The following is a 16,132-nucleotide window of genomic DNA, read 5'->3' on the forward strand; positions in this document are numbered from 1 at the left end:
TGACCATGTCACTGACCAAGTAACTGACCATGTCACTGACCAAGTAACTGACCATGTCACTGACCAAGTATCTGTAACTGGTCAAGTAACTGACCATGTCACTGACCAAGTAACTGACCATGTCACTGACCAAGTAACTGACCATGTCACTGACCAAGTAACTGTAACTGGTCACGTAAGGGATACAATTTCTGGATTTGTCTTCAGCTTTCTCATTCCAATTTTCCTTTCTTCTCACAAACTCATAAAATTGTTCATGTCTCTACAAATTACCAACTTTTAGTCCAATACACAAACAAACATGAGATAGGACTATTTTGACTATTCTGCTCTTTAGTCCTAAGCAGTACCAAACATGGGTCATGTATTAACATAGCATATCCCAGGTTAGAAGAGTCCTAGACTATTATAGGAAATAAGGTGGGGGATAATAGTCCCACGTAACAAACACCACCTTAGTTCTAAAGAGTAACACCATGACCATGCCTTTGCAATAAAACAAACCTTGACTTGGTTAAGCAAAACCAAACCAAAACCCTAGGAAAAATTTAAAAAAACAACAAGCCGCCATAATACGCTTTCCGAAAAGCTTATTGTGGTGACTTGTTTTCATAGCACACATGTTCTAGCTTGTCAAAAATAGTCAAAATAAATATCGTGCAGCGATTAACCGATCGCCTTATACTAATCACAAAACTACCGTCAATGAGAGAAGCTAGTCCCAACCCTTGAAAACCAAAAAAGATCCCCAAAAAAAAAAAAAAAAAATTCTTCTTTTAAATTTTATTTAAGAAACAAATTTCGGAAAATAAATGACAGAGTAGAATTTGAAAAAGAAGAATGGAGGCTAGAAGACGAAACCCATGAGGTGGAATTCGATGGCGGCAGGTACCAAGAACTAGACGCCAGCACTCAAGCTTTGACTACCTCCCCAAATACCCTTTGCTTTTACCTAATCAAATTGCACAGTACCATTATTCAAATGCTTCCAATAAATGGATGACATTGACCCGTCTCCATAGACTAGTAAGAACCCAAATCGTCTTGTTTGTTTCAGCTCCCCATGGAAAACTGAAGAACAAGAAGAAGAAGACACTGAGAGATAGACGGAGAGAAAAAGAGAGATGAGTACTCGGAAAGCTGCGGCTGAGGCGGAGGCTGCGATAAAATCGATTGGGTTGGGATACGATCTCACCGTTGACTTGAAGCTCAAGTACTGCAAGCGCCAGTCTTCCGGTGTTGACTCGCGCTTGATCGCCGTCGACGACGATCAAGTCCGGGATATCGCTATTCCCGGCGGGATTTGCATACCCACTGTCCCCAAGTCCATCAAATGCGATAAGGGCGAGCGCATGAGGTTCGGCTCCGAGGTTCTTTCATTTCAACAGGTACCCACTTTCCCCCTCTGATCTCATTTCTGGTTTTGATCATTACTGATTTCATTTTCGGTACAAAAATTAATAATTTCGACTTGCAGATGTCAGAGCAGTTTAACCAGGAACTGGCTCTGTCCGGAAAAATTCCCACCGGACATTTCAACACTGCGTTTGAGTTTACTGGAGGATGGCAGAAGGATGCTGCCAACACAAAGACTCTTGCTTTCGACGGGGTTTCGATCACCCTCTACAGCGTTGCTCTTGACAAATCTCAGGTAGCCTTGCGTGATGATGTCAAACAAGCTGTTCCTTCTTCCTGGGATCCTGCAGCATTGGCAAGGTCTTATTTTCCATCCTCTATTTGCATGAATTTTAGTCTGTTTATATAGTCGTACATTTTTATATCAAATGGTCTGGTTTGTTTAAAGTTAGAAGCTGATTGCAGTTATAACTTCTTGTTTGATTACAGGTTTATTGAGAAGTACGGAACTCATGTTATAGTTGGGGTGAAGATGGGGGGAAAGGATACGATATACGCCAAGCAGATGCACTCTTCACCTGTCCAACCTGCTGATGTGCAGAAAAAATTGAAGGACATGGCAGACAAAATGTATATAGATGGAACTGGAACTGGTCACGAAAGAGACAAGGTTTGAAGCATTACATCCTTCTTAATACTTCAAAACATTGATGTTTGTTTTGCTAGATGAACTTTTCTGAGTCTTAACTATGTTATGGAAATTTATTTTACAAGTGAGTGCAGATGTTGACTATGGTAATATCAATCTCAGTGGTACAAAGTTTAGTAGCACTTTTTAGGATTTAGGAGCACATGGAAAATTTCATCACAAACCAAGTGCGTCTTACCATAAACTAGGAAGAATTCCTTAACCCCAAATAACACTTTTAGCTTTTATATGCCATGAAAAGATTACTATTTCCAAAGCACTCCCAAATACACCCTTAATCTTCTAAGATTTAAGCCCTCAATGGATGTTAGACATCAAGGCATCTAGAGATTTTAGTGTAGCTGCTAAGGCTAAAAGATACTAAATTTAAAGCACATTTTATATGGTACAGACGAAAGATTGGATAATATTATCAACTTCTATAATTGATTTGGAATTTTGAACTGCCCATGTGTTAGGTTGTGGTTGAGCACAGTGTCCATGATAGACACTATTTCTTCAATGATTGGGATGGGCTATGCTATGGGCATATTGTAGAGCCACCGTAACCTCTGTTATGATTTTGTTTCAGTTCGCCAAGGAGCATGGGCAGGGTATTATGAACACGATTCCATCCAGTTCTTACGCATCTGTTGAGGTACATGTGAAACCCGAAATCTCTATTTCATTTATAACTTTGTTATATGAAAGTTGAAACAAATAGACTCGATCGCTACCACAATCATAATTGGTTTTTTTACTTGAGTTCCATGTCACCCACATGTTTTTCTTTTTTCTTCTCTTTTTCATGTAGACTTTTCTTCTTATCTTGCTTGTACTTCAAGTTGATAAAATTTTAAGTACAACAAAGCCATTTAATTTAACTATAGATAATAGGATATGAGACTGGAATTTAAGTCTTTGGACTTTTATGAAGTTGAACCTACTTTGAACATCTTATGGTATTTTACTTTGCCTGGTATCGTAATATTTTGGTAGATGGTCTTCTAACCTCTTGGGTCTCCTGTGTTCAAATTTCTTCAGTCATGAAACTGTAATATTGGAAGCTGATATCTATTTTGTAATGCAGTCACAGGATATTAAATTTGTGTGCAAGAGAAAGGGTGGAAGCTTACAAAAAAATCTACGCCACAGTGAGTGGTCTCAAACAGTTCAGCTTGAACCTGATGTGATCTCAATGTCATTGGTACCTATCACATCGTTACTGAGTGGAGTTCATGGGAGTGGATTTTTGAGCCATGCCATTAACCTCTATCTTCGTTGTAAGATGAATTTTTCTCCTCCTTATCAAATCAATTTACTCAAATTACATGAATAGGGCAGTATCATCCTTTGAAGTATCCAATAGTTTTCCTGATATGTTGGGTTTTTTCTTTCTTTTCTTTTCCTTTTTCTTTATTTTTTTATTTTTCTCATTGTCTGTTCAAATAGTTAATAACATTCAATATGACAACATGCTTAGTGTCTATCAGGTGTGAGTTTATACTCACAATAAGGTGAAGTGTTAGTATGTCTTGCTGTGTTGTAAACTTGATAAACACCATTGGGTTTGCCTCCTCACAGCTTTGGGAGCAGCGATAAAGGAACAGCTGTTCTTATGTGTAGATACCATGATCTGCACAAGCCTATCTAATATAAATACACTTTTCCACAGTTTACTCTACACAGAAGTCATCTGAACTTTTGCAGTATGTGTTTGTGTGGGTTCATATACCGTATCGGATTTATTAGTCATCTTTTCTTCCAGTTGTCATCAAATCAAAACCTCTCTATTTTGATTATGGAACTTTAGCCTTAACATATGGTGTTAAGTTCATGTGTAAAACATATTTACAACTTGATTTTTTTCAAGAATGAGTCAACCTACCATGAAAACCTCAAATTGGATGTAGAACTTCGGTAATTAGTTTTTGGTTAAGATGAACTTCAATTGATACCATTTGGCTACGCCACCCTCATCAAATTCAGCTGACTACATTGTAGCAATAGTTTTATACATTCATAACTCTGTAGAAACACTAATGAAAGTGTGATTTAATGAGGGTTTGTTGGCTTGTGAGTTCTTATTTACAGTTCATATGCTCTTTTTCTGTGTCATCAGATGCATGATATATATGGATTCTCTCATACAATACATCCGTATTGTCTTGCTTTGCTTTTAAATTCCGAGTCTATGCAGATGCAGTAATGTGTTAGGGAACTAGTTGTATAAATCATGTTGGTCATGAGCTTGATTCTTCTCCCACTGTATATGTGTGTGTGTGTGTGCACGCGCGCGCGCGCGCTCTTTTTCTTTTTGGTTCTTGGCGGCTGAAATGCTTCTCCCACTCTTGATATAACATTTCTTATTTCTTTTCGGGTCCCACGGGGTGTCACTGTGTTCTTATGTAATGTATTTGTATAACATATTCATTATTCTACCACTGAAATTTGTAGAGATATTTATTCCAAACTGCATGGCTTTTAGATGGTCTCCTTTAGGTATATAACATTATAACTATAAACAATTCCAATAACAAAAGTTTTGTTCATCAAATATGATTTCTTCCTGCACATTTGCTGCCATAATTAGGGATAGTCAGGGTATTAAGTAATGGATCTTCAGCTTCATAGAGGAGTGATTTCCCTAAGTCTTTTCTGTGTAAAATATAAATAAATGATACTGACGTCTTCTAAGATTAATAAACATCCAACTCTGTCAAGGTAGATTCTTATATGTAATATTTTCCCTATGCAGACAAACCCCCAATTGAAGAACTACATCAATTTTTGGAATTTCAGCTTCCAAGGCAATGGGCACCGGTGTTTGGTGAGCTTGCTCTTGGTCCTCAGAAGAAGCAACAAAGTGGTGCATCTTTACAGTTTAGCTTCATGGGCCCTAAGCTTTACGTTAACACAAATCCGGTAATGCTATTATTATTGTGTTCTCTTTAGATATGTCATTCATGGCTGATGGAGAGGGTTGCACTATTGGCCATTAGTTAAACTTGAACTCAAATGAAGCTTGAAAACAGAAGTGTGGCTTATTTTATTCTAAGTAGTAAATTGCCATGTGCTACTCATCTGAGGGTTAAATCAATAGATTAAGCTGAACTGTTGCAAAACAATCTAGAATGTCCGTTCAGTTTTATTGCTTTGATTAAGATAGTAATCAGTGATTATTCCCAAGTTGTTTACTGGTATAGTGGTATTTAATAGGCATATCAATGCTTGCATAGTTTGAGTATCAACCTCTCCTCCTTTATTATCTATTGAGTTTGCTGCGAATCTGGGGAGTATTTGTATGAGCAAGGTGTTCAGGTGAGATTAGGGTTTGAATGAGATTAGGAGGGAGGTTTTCAGGTGAGATTTAAAAATAAAAACATTAAACAAAAAAAATAAGTATCACCTTCTGGAGGAAACCACATCTGCTCTCATGTACCCATAATTGTATCTATAAATATCCAGATTCATTTATTATTATCTATGATCTTGGAAGCCCTGCCGTGGCTGTCCTCTTTGGTACTCAAGTAAAACAACTTGGAGACCTATAATCATGGTCTCTTGGGAGCTTCAGCTAGAAGCCAAGAGTAAGGGGAAAGTTCCCCTCTCTATTCCCTTTATTTCTTATCCCAAAGACTTCTTGGGTATGATATATGATACTTTGATTAATTAATTTTTACAGAAATGACACTTATTATTATTTTTTTTGGGCATCTTTATGGGTGTTTTGTTCAACATGTATTTTTGTTTGCTTTTTCACTTTTTATTTCATCTTAGGAGGTTACTTATGGTTGCAGTAAAAATATGCCTATATTAGCATGTGATAATTTTATGATGAACTACATGATAGGTTGATGTGGGGAAGAAACCAGTGACGGGTCTCCGACTGTATTTGGAGGGAAAAAAGAGCAATTGCTTAGCAATCCACCTGCAGCATCTTTCAACGCTGCCAAAGACTTTCCAACTCCAGGATCATTTGCATATCTCTCATCCCTCATCTGACCGCAGATATTATGAGAAGGTTCAGTGGAAGAGCTTCTCTCATGTCTGCACAGCTCCTATTGAGGCTAATGATGATTTCTCTGTTGTCACTGGGGCTCACTTCGAAATTGGAGAGTCGGGGATGAAAAAAGTATTATTTTTACGACTTCATTTCTCTAAAGTCAGTGGTGCAACCAATGTTAGACAATCTGAGTGGGACGGTTCCCCAGCCTTGACACAGAAATCGGGTATTATTTCAACCATTATTAGCACTCGTTTCTCGTCTGCTGCCCAAAACCAGCCCCCTAATCCTGCTGATGTGAACATAAATTCGGCTTTGTATCCTGGAGGCCCCCCGGTACCCACACAGACACCTAAACTAATGAGGTTTGTCGACACAACAGAATTGACTAGAGGACCGCAGGATTCACCTGGATATTGGGTTGTGTCTGGTGCAAGGCTGCTTGTTGAGAAGGCTAAAATATCTTTACGAGTCAAGTATTCTCTCCTGACCATGATTTTACCTGACGAAGAAGAGATGCCAGATGGCTATTGAAATGCGATGGATAAGAACATGAGATGAGAGACATTGATAGTAGAAAGGAGTTGCAATGGATTTGTGGGGCATCCTCAGTGTTCCATCTTCATCACAGATAAGACTTTCTGCTGGAATATGCGGTGGGTTGGTTGTATATAACTTTTGCATACGTTTCTATGTAAATTTTTCTTTATTTATTGTAGATTATCCTTCCTGGCGCTGATTTTTAATATTTGAATTGGACAACTCTTTTTATTCATCATTTTTTTTTTCTCTGGAATTGAATATGACTTGAGTTCTTTGACGGAGTTCATTGTTCTAGAAAATCGCTTTGGTTTGTGCTATTCAACAGCCTGCTAGCCATGCAATTTCCAAGTGGCTAGTCAAAGATGATGAAATTTCAGACAATTAGCAATTTTGGGGTACTGTCTCAGAAGAGCTCGTCCCACTTGAGACCTGTTATTCTTTCTATTCATAGCATCTGGTCACCACTGTTGTAAATTTTCAAAGACCTCAAAAGCCTTGAAATGGCTGGTTGGCTGCTCATATACGCTGCACAAGTACAATGGCTTACGATCTCTAGTGCTGCAGTAATGGAGGAATAAGCAGGTTTTTGATTCCAACTTCTTTACGCCTTTGTCCCCTAAGAAAGATATTTTTGAGGCTGCAAATGGATGGAGAGTTGCTCACTTTTAGCCTAGTTTTGTTGATCACTGTCGCTTTTATTTGTTGGCTTGGAATAAACCTTCTCATGGTTTCAATTTCAGCCTACAAAATTTCTGCTCAAAAGAAGTAAAAATAACTTGCAAATTGAATATAAACTCAACTTGTTGCAAGTAAAGGAAGATGAAAGCCTCTATCCAACATTTTTTGTGTGTAAATTCTCTGCATCGTAATTCAGTACCAAGTAGATCAACAGCATGTCAACATTCTATGTGAAACATTTCTTAATCTAGTAAGGTAAGCAATCAGATCTGTGATTAATGGAGGTTTTAGTCACTACAATATTGGGACGGCCACACTTTACTACCAGTCACAATATTTATATTGGAAATATCAATCAAGAGAAAAAAAAATTACAAAATAAGCCTGGCATCATCAAAATTTGTGGCATTATCAAAAGGACTTATAAAAATTACAGAAAAAATCACCTAGTTTCTGACCAGAATAAGAAAAGAAGAAACCACCTAGTTAACTTACTTCCTCCAACCAGACCAACAAAAATCACCCGTCGTAAACTGTAGACAGTAACAAAATCAGGTGAAGAACACCCCCAACATTCACTACTCTGCCAGCCAGACTAGTCTTCCTGACAAGGGGGCATAGCCTACAACCAATCCTTGCTAAAACATAGACCTAAATGTAAATAGGTAAAGCAAAAGGGTGAGTTCCATTATGTCCTGCAATATCTCTATTAAACATCTGCTCACTTGGTCTTCTTCGCTTCTTGCTTAACTTCAGTGTCGTCTGTACCATCAGTGACCTGTTCAATGACCTGATCGGTGACCTGATCGGCGACCTGATCGGCTTCACCACTGAAACCAAATTCATTTACACGTTTTTTGTCCACTGGATAGACCCATCTCTGGTATATGTATATCAGAAATATGATATCTGCCAAGCAAGAGGAATGAAAATCAGAAATCAATCGAGGAAAATGAAATTTGGAGCTCAATAGTCTGAAAAGGGAGAGACATGACAAAAACAAAATAGCCTTCAAATGAACAAAATTCACACCCTTCCAATTATCATAACTAACTAGGAGATTATCTAGTGTTTGAGCCACCAGAGACTGTGCCCAGGTGGTGAATTACTATAGTTATGGGTAAAAGTATTATCATAAAAAAGGAAAGTGAACACGATTTTACATGACCACTGTGATTCATCAACTAATTCAATCGATTTGGACAAGGTCACACTTTAAAACCCAAATCCATTCATATTTATGGTGTAAGGACAGTAAAATAAACAAACTAAATAACTAACTAAACTTTAAATTATATCTCACCATCACGGAACACAGAAAGGCGATGCAACATTGGCATTTTTATGACAAAAGCAAATAGATCATCGATGATGGTGTTGAGGAACTTGTAAGTCATCTGTCTCCAGGGTAGATGAGCTACCGACTTCAGCTTATAGTTAATGAACAATTGAGGGCACATCATAATAAAACCTGCAATGGCAATATTCAAAACAAAGGACAAATATCACCAAACCTTCACTGGAGATAAGATTAACAAAGATTATAACCCAATATATATCATATAGAATGATTCACATTTACAATTGTGAACTTCTTGTCAGACTTTGAGAAAATCTACTACATGAAAGATAAAAGGACAACAAAGCATTGTATAGAAAAATAGCAACAGCATGTCAAATAGGCATAGTTTTTCAATATGTACCCAGAGTACAAGGAGCAGTGAGCAGAACTAAGAGCTTACCGAACATGTAGACACAGCTCGTGAATGAAGAGAGAATCCAAGAATACCAGCTCTTGTGCTGCTCGTACTTGAGTGAATAAATAGAGGAGCATGCGACAAGGAACAAGAGCACATACGTCAAATATTTCATTGCGATATCATCATATTCCTTTGTCTTATTCCCTGCATATGACTCACGATCTCGGAATCTCAACATTGGTATCTTCCCACTTCTATCAATCTGGAGATTGAAAAGGAGACAAATATGACCAGCTTGTAAAACAGAGATCAAAATCAATTTATGAATAACTGTCATCTTTGTGAACTCAAATATGCCGAGTTATAACCATAAGCAGTTAATGGCACTGTGCTGTTGATATGGTATGTGGCAAAACCAATCAAAGGGATGTACAGAGTAACTATGGAAACATACACTGGTCACATTAAACCTTTTTCTAGCAGAGATACTTTGTTTGTCTATTAAATAAGCACTCCTCAAAAAGTGGTTTACACCCAAAAGATTTGTTACTTGTATACATATTAACAGACAGCTTGAAAGACCAGCGAAAAAAGGGAGATTATGAAAGGCCGACTGATTGATAGGTGTGTGCAAAAATATTCAGATCAATCAGCAGCTGTTAATCACATTTGGAGTTTAGAAATTAGCTCCAGGGTTTTAGTGGTAGACTACACCCTAAACCCTCAATTTTAAATGGCGAATATATCCTAAATAACCAACCTTGTGGGAATGGAATTGGAAAGTGAGAAAACAGATAAAGCTCTTATGCTGATTAATATGGGACGTTATAATTTCAAAATACCAATCTATTAGGTGATCTTTCCTATCATTATCACATCCTCAAATGAAACTAAATCGTTCAATTCTCCAATATCCTAGAACCTTAATAGGCAATCTAAAAGTGACAGGAAATATTAGGAAGGCTACCCATGATCTCCATGAAACTATACTCCTCGGATGACATCCTTTCTTCCAGCATCTATGCTGCTACTTATTCTTTCTTTGAACATATAACTCCCAAAGAGATGTTATTAAGTCGAGATAAGAGATTAACAAATTTGTAGAAATTTGTTTAGCATAATCTTTTAATTTGAAAATCAGTTATTTGACGCCTTATGAGACAGTATGCAAGCTTGATCTGATACCTCTATGTGCATGGCCTTCCCAATTTTCCAAAATTCAATGCAGCAGCCAACTCCAGAGCTTGCAAGTATCATCCATGAAGTGTCATTGTCAAGTAGATAGAGGAAGATAATGAACTGGCTTATGAAGCTCACGACAACAGACTTTGCAGACAGCCCTTCCATAGACTTATTTTTGTTCCAAAACTGAATATCTGTAGGGGACAAATTAGACTAATAAGACATCAATATCCAAATATGTTCTACAAATAATAGATCAAGCTACAATGATCGCTCACCGTTTTTGAATGCCAAGAAGTCAAACACTGAATGAAGTACAGAAACAGCCATAGTGATTGCCAGGAGGTAAGGATTTCCTTCCAAGAATACTCTCTGAAAAACATTATAGAGCAATTAGCATTAGATAGAATAAAGGGAACATATCAAAACAATGATTATTAATTAGCACATATAGGGCTCTCCAAGCAGCAAGAAGCATGTTAAACACAAAACTCTATTAACTACATTAAGATAGCACCCTAAAGACTTTACAAATCATCTAAACAGAATTTTAAAATCACTTGAAGAAGACATAAATGCACTGGTCTTCAAATCCTCAACTTCGATCAAGATTCTCAAAAATGCAACTTCGCAGAAAATGCATTATCAGTCTATGCAGATTCACTTTCAATGAACATAGGAACTTATGAGCAGGGAATAACTGCATAAAATTAACAAATGATTAAGTCCACCTATTATCTATTTTATTTTATTTTCGAAAAGAAACAGAATTTATCAATGAAAGAGACAGGTTACGACCTTTAACAGAATGAATTTCTGCCATGTAACTTTGCATTTGATGATTGGTCATTCAGCCATTGTAGAATGCTTTAAATATAATTACCCGAACTCTAAGCACACGGCAAGCATGTGGTGATAGAAGGTACTGCAAAGAATAAAGTGGGCGGTAACCATGAAAATGGGATTGTGAGAGTATCTGTTTTCATTAATTAGTTTGACATAATCGCCCTGATGATGGAATTGTTTTTTAAAGTATACAATGTGTAAGGGTCATTTATGGCATGTTTAACTTAATTGTAGAATAGATCACATCTTATTTTTATTTTAGACTCCCCAAAATGGTAAAAGTAGTTCTTAATCACACTCACTGAAATTAGATTGAATATCAGCACTGTAGGAAGTATAGCAAAACAGGAAAAAAAAAAAAAATTATCATATGCAAATTGAAGAAAATATCCCAAGTAAAAGAAATAAGCAATACCTTCAGTTCATCAGCCTCACCCTCGAGCATGCTTCCATAACTACGGTGAATTTGGAAAGACTGATCAATCTGTAGGAATAGTTGCCACTTAGTCATGCTTATGGGACCTACTTCCAGATTCAGCTGCAATTCTTTCACTGTTTCATTAATTGGTATCAACTTATCTCGAAGTAACCAAAATTCATTGAAGAAAATGGTTGGAAAGTAATTGCCAGAATTAGGCTCCACATTCAAGTCTGCAGAGCTAAAGTTAAGAAACCCAAAGCTACAGATAAGCATGTAATACCACAGATATATCCATACTTTTGTACATTTGCTTATATATGAGGGAAAGAAGACAAGATCTAAGATAGGTAATAAACGGTTGTATGTGTTCTGTGTGCATGTGCAATGCACAAATTGTGAACATTAAATAATTATAACTACAGTAACCGCCGGGGGGGGTTGGGTGTGTGTGTTATATGCATGTAGACATTTCTGTACAAATTATGTAATATCTAATCATTGCACAGATGTTCCAATTGTATATGCTCCTTTCTCTGTTTTAGGGAGAAGTCGAAGCAAATAACAAGTGCAAGTATCCAAACTAGTTCTTTGTGTATCAGACTAGTCACAGTTGGAAATTTCACAAAAACAAAAATCCATCCAAGCTGATTCAGTATGCTCTGGATATAAATAAAATTATGTCAGATATATTTTGCATGAAGAGATACCAATGTATTTCAGGAAACAATAGTACTTTCCAAGAAAACATGTATAATCAATATTGCAACCACCCAGCAGACTGCTTAGAAGACCAGACAAGAATGGCAGATCCCATTACAACCAGATCAGGGATGGTAAAATTAGAAGGATACAAGGAGCAACATTGGGTGGAACAGCATTATGAGGATATCTGCGGGGAAAAACAAAAAGCAAAAATTAGAAATTTCTTCGGAAAATGGGATATGAAAATGCTGGTAAATAAGCTTTTCTTTTTTTGGTCTTTGCAATCCACTTAAACGAGTTTCCTGAACAAAGAATTTGCATGAACTTTATCTATTGCACCAATAAAAAGAAAAAACAATTTTTTGTCAACTTTCCATGGTGCCATTTACCATTGACAATTAAATGCTTTGCATAGGGCCTATCAGCAAGACAATATAAGCTTCCAAAGTCCAAACTCAACAAACATAATCTTATACTTTTCTTATCATATTGGTCCAATTCAGACATGCCAATACTTGTTAATGAAACACTTCTCTAAAAAAAACTTGCTCCCTATCCTTAAAGTTTAGTGCTGATACTGCTGTTATCCCTATAATTTGACTGTAGTTATAGTTGAATGACTCGTGTTCTATTAAAGTGTCCATCTTTTTAACAAAACTGACAGACTCCTTAATTTGGGCCAATATAACGTAGTTTTTTTTTTTTTGGGAAACAATATGACATGGTTTGAAAGCTGTAAAGGTAATTTGTTGAGTTTTGACCCTAAAAAAGAGCACTAAAGGGGAACTGGCATTACAAGGATAAATCGTGTATTTTGACCTTTTGAAAAAAATTTCACATAAAAAATAAATAATAAAATAGAACACCTGAACTTGCAATACTAAGGGATCCAAAACTCTCATATTAAAGAAAAAATTGAGAACTTATCTTAAATCCTGAAATTTGATGGAAGCAAAAATATTGATGTAAAAAGCCACACACTCAATGACACAAGTTATACACATTTATACATAAAAGATACAAGTATGGCTATCACTCCTACAAATATAAAACAAATTGCGTAGTCCATAAGCACACTCAGTCAAATTCTATAAGGGTAAATTCTATTTACAATGAAGATCAAAATTATCACTGATATAGGAGCTTTGGCAAAATACAACATATAGAAAACACATTAAACTAGGTTATTTTAACTCTTTAATTTCAGAAGCAAGTTCCTAACCACTAAACAAAATATTATGCCAAGTACTTGCAAAACCCAATACTTCACTTCCAGAAAACATACCGGGTAAAATCATCAACCAAATTGACAGTAACATTTGGTTTAAAGTATGATACCCACTCCTCAGGACCATTATCCTCAGAATCACCTTGAGTATCATCAACCACCTGAGGCAACAAACATGACTTCATTAGGACCTGAGAACATTGCACTGTGGAAAAGAATACGGAGGACATTGATCGGAAGATAAATAATGTTCCATTATAGACCTACTGAAAGGAGCAGGATGGTAATCCATGTGCTATCAATAAGGATGAAATTTGGCATCCCAGTAAATGTCGTTTAAAGCAAGAAACTTAAGGTAATATTACCAATCATTGATATCTAAATTTTGAACTAATAAACGTCATAAATAATCTATGGTAAATACATGTATGGGGAATACCAAACGAACCGTCGGTTGGTATTATTCAAACTTTTTGACCATATATACACATTGATTGTATCTACTTTCAACAAACATTTTAAACCAAATATAGTGAGATTCCTCATTTAATGCACTAGCTATATTGAATCCCATCAAAGCACCGCATAGACTTCTCTCTCTGTCTCTACTTGACCAACTGAGCCATATTCCCAAGTATTTTCCCCCAAACTGTCATCTTTAATTATCCCCTTCAGAAGATCCAACACAAACACCACCAAGTATAGCTGCTACCCAAAGAATTCCACGGTTGCCGTTTTACTTTCACCAGTGTAATTCAGCTTACAAATGAACTTCTCGAAAGTTTAATTCCACAACTAAGCATAAGCCAATGCCCAAACATGTCCCACACTAGCTATGAGTCACTTCTAATTATATTAATAGTTCAGTGTATATATAAATGAGGGATTGTTGTATACTTCTTTTCCTTCTTTTTAAACGAGTACTTGCACTTATTGTCTAGTAAATGACTCATGTCCTACATACCAGCACTCCAGCAATCCTAAAGCAATGAAAAAAAAAAAAACTACTTTGTTCCCCAGAGGATTTCGCACTGTCCAAGTTGGGAATGAAACCGACAGTCATGGTATCCAACCAAGGGTACAGAGATGAGATTCTAGAAAACAACATAAAAAGAACACTGAAAGAATAATCATAACCCAATTTACGAAAATAGAAAGTAAAGAGAAACATGCCTCAGCAATTTTTACATCCTCTTCAGTGTCTTTTGAGGCCCCCAGCAAACTCCTCTTTTTACCAGCTTTCGACTTGGGCAAGTGTGTCACAATGACTGGGATAAACATACGATTAGATCTCTATAAATGTTCGTATTTATTACCAAACGAAGAATTCGGTAATTTGATTTTTTCTTAAAAGAACTAAAAAGTTGTCAATGAACTTAAAAAAGGAAAATCCGTAAATGTACTCGGGTGGGCTACCATCTTACCATGCGTCTTTCCAAACGCAGCTAGAGGCAGATACTCTGGATCATTTGGGTCCGCAGGGTAACCAGAGCGGGCAAAGAAAACATGAGCATAGAGACTCCCATTGTGCTTTAATGCCTGAAAGAAAAAATATATGCATATCTTCATAATGTTTGAACTTATTAACCTACTGCAAATTAACCAACGGATTATATTTGACTATAAGTGATACCTCAGATGGATAGTACTTCATAGACAGAGTCCTGGTACTCTCCGGCCCATAGGTAGCGTAGGGGATATTAGTTTCATGCCATACAAGCGCACTTTCACTCCCGAATTCATTGAACTTCTCATGTTCAGTAACATAGAACCACATATCCTGAGACGAACAATCACAAATTAGATCAATTCGCTCTAACAAAAGCAAAGCCTTATATATATTATGTGAAAACGGAAACCAAAATCGGGAAACTTCAATTAGGTCTAGGGCAAAAGTAAGAGTTAAAAAGCAGAGAAACTCGGGAGTTACCAGTGGTTCACCCTTGGGGAAGATATTGGAGCTTAGCTGAGAAGGATCAGAAGGCTTTTTGGAGGAGGAAAAGAATTTGGAAGCGAAGTACCAAATCACAGCCATCCGTATGATTCCACCGATGCTCTGACCAATCCCTCCTTGCTGCCGTCCGCCTTGGACTTGCCCATCTGCTGCGGCGACGGGCGCTGGCGGCGCCATCTTCTTCTTCTGCTGGTTCTAATTCTCAGCGGTGGCTCTGTGCCCTCTCTCAGAGTTGCTGAGATTTGGTGTTGGGGAGAGAGAGAGGTAGCGATGAGATCGAAGTGTGAGAAAGGAGATATTTGTATTGTTTATTGGTTTTGCTTTTGTGAAGATCACACCCTAAAACTCAACTCAACTCCAAGTGGGAGACTTGGTGTTTACAAGAATCTCTCCTCTACTGTTCTGCTGACGCCAGAGGCCTAATATTTAGGAGCAAATTATCTTTTCCTTTTCTTTTCTTTTTTTGTTATTATTATTATTATTTTAGAGAAAAACGATTGTGCTTATGTCAATATTAGAGTAAAAGACTAAACCAACCTCGATGTTCTCGTAATTTTTCATTTTTTTTACAAGCATTGATATTAATTTTCACAACTTTTATCCAAAATATCCATTGATATCTGATATTTTTTGAAATTTCATGGATTGTTAGATTGCTTTTCTTATTGTCTCACATGCTAGTAGATTTTTTTTTTCCTCTCTTTTGGTTTTCTGCTTCATGGTTCTTCTTCATAATAAGTATTCTCTATATCCATTGATATCTATTCCTAAATGATTTTTGTATTTGTTTTGACCTCATTTTCATGTTTGTATGATTCTGCTAGTTTT

At 36.7% G+C, this 16,132-nt stretch overlaps 2 protein-coding genes across 2 annotated transcripts; one reads left to right on the plus strand and one right to left on the minus strand.

The window, feature by feature from the left end:
• The first annotated feature begins 866 nt into the window (after positions 1–866).
• On the plus strand, positions 867–6,872 carry LOC112193048 (MACPF domain-containing protein At4g24290). The gene is made up of 7 exons (XM_024333062.2): positions 867–1,388; positions 1,478–1,716; positions 1,846–2,026; positions 2,637–2,702; positions 3,135–3,327; positions 4,803–4,969; positions 5,898–6,872. The coding sequence occupies exons 1-7, from the start codon at positions 1,125–1,127 to the stop codon at positions 6,582–6,584; spliced, it is 1,797 nt and encodes a 598-aa protein (XP_024188830.1). The 5' UTR covers positions 867–1,124; the 3' UTR covers positions 6,585–6,872.
• A 655-nt stretch (positions 6,873–7,527) lies between these two features.
• LOC112193047 (CLPTM1-like membrane protein cnrB) lies at positions 7,528–15,702 on the minus strand. Its single transcript, XM_024333061.2, has 12 exons — positions 15,281–15,702; positions 14,984–15,130; positions 14,775–14,889; positions 14,524–14,618; positions 13,408–13,511; positions 12,272–12,309; positions 11,415–11,650; positions 10,432–10,525; positions 10,157–10,347; positions 9,014–9,233; positions 8,575–8,742; positions 7,528–8,180 (listed from the first exon to the last, which is right to left on the minus strand). The coding sequence occupies exons 1-12, from the start codon at positions 15,479–15,481 to the stop codon at positions 7,993–7,995; spliced, it is 1,797 nt and encodes a 598-aa protein (XP_024188829.1). The 5' UTR covers positions 15,482–15,702; the 3' UTR covers positions 7,528–7,992.
• Between the last annotated feature and the right edge of the window lie 430 nt (positions 15,703–16,132).

The sequence above is a fragment of the Rosa chinensis genome, chromosome 3 (assembly GCF_002994745.2).
Source record: "Rosa chinensis cultivar Old Blush chromosome 3, RchiOBHm-V2, whole genome shotgun sequence".
NCBI classification, from domain to species: Eukaryota; Viridiplantae; Streptophyta; class Magnoliopsida; order Rosales; family Rosaceae; genus Rosa; species Rosa chinensis.

Bases quoted from the DNA above. Each gene is read 5' to 3' on its own strand.
- LOC112193048 (XM_024333062.2), top strand. From the start codon at position 1,125: ATGAGTACTCGGAAAGCTGCGGCTGAGGCGGAGGCTGCGATAAAATCG. The intron at 2,027-2,636 runs GTTTGAAGCATT...ATTTTGTTTCAG, and splicing joins CTGGTCACGAAAGAGACAAG to TTCGCCAAGGAGCATGGGCA. The intron at 3,328-4,802 runs GTAAGATGAATT...TTCCCTATGCAG, and splicing joins CATTAACCTCTATCTTCGTT to ACAAACCCCCAATTGAAGAA.
- LOC112193047 (XM_024333061.2), bottom strand. From the start codon at position 15,481: ATGGCGCCGCCAGCGCCCGTCGCCGCAGCAGATGGGCAAGTCCAAGGC. The intron at 14,890-14,983 runs GTATCACTTATA...TTTTTCTTTCAG, and splicing joins TGAAGTACTATCCATCTGAG to GCATTAAAGCACAATGGGAG. The intron at 8,743-9,013 runs GTAAGCTCTTAG...TTGCCATTGCAG, and splicing joins GAGCTGTGTCTACATGTTCG to GTTTTATTATGATGTGCCCT.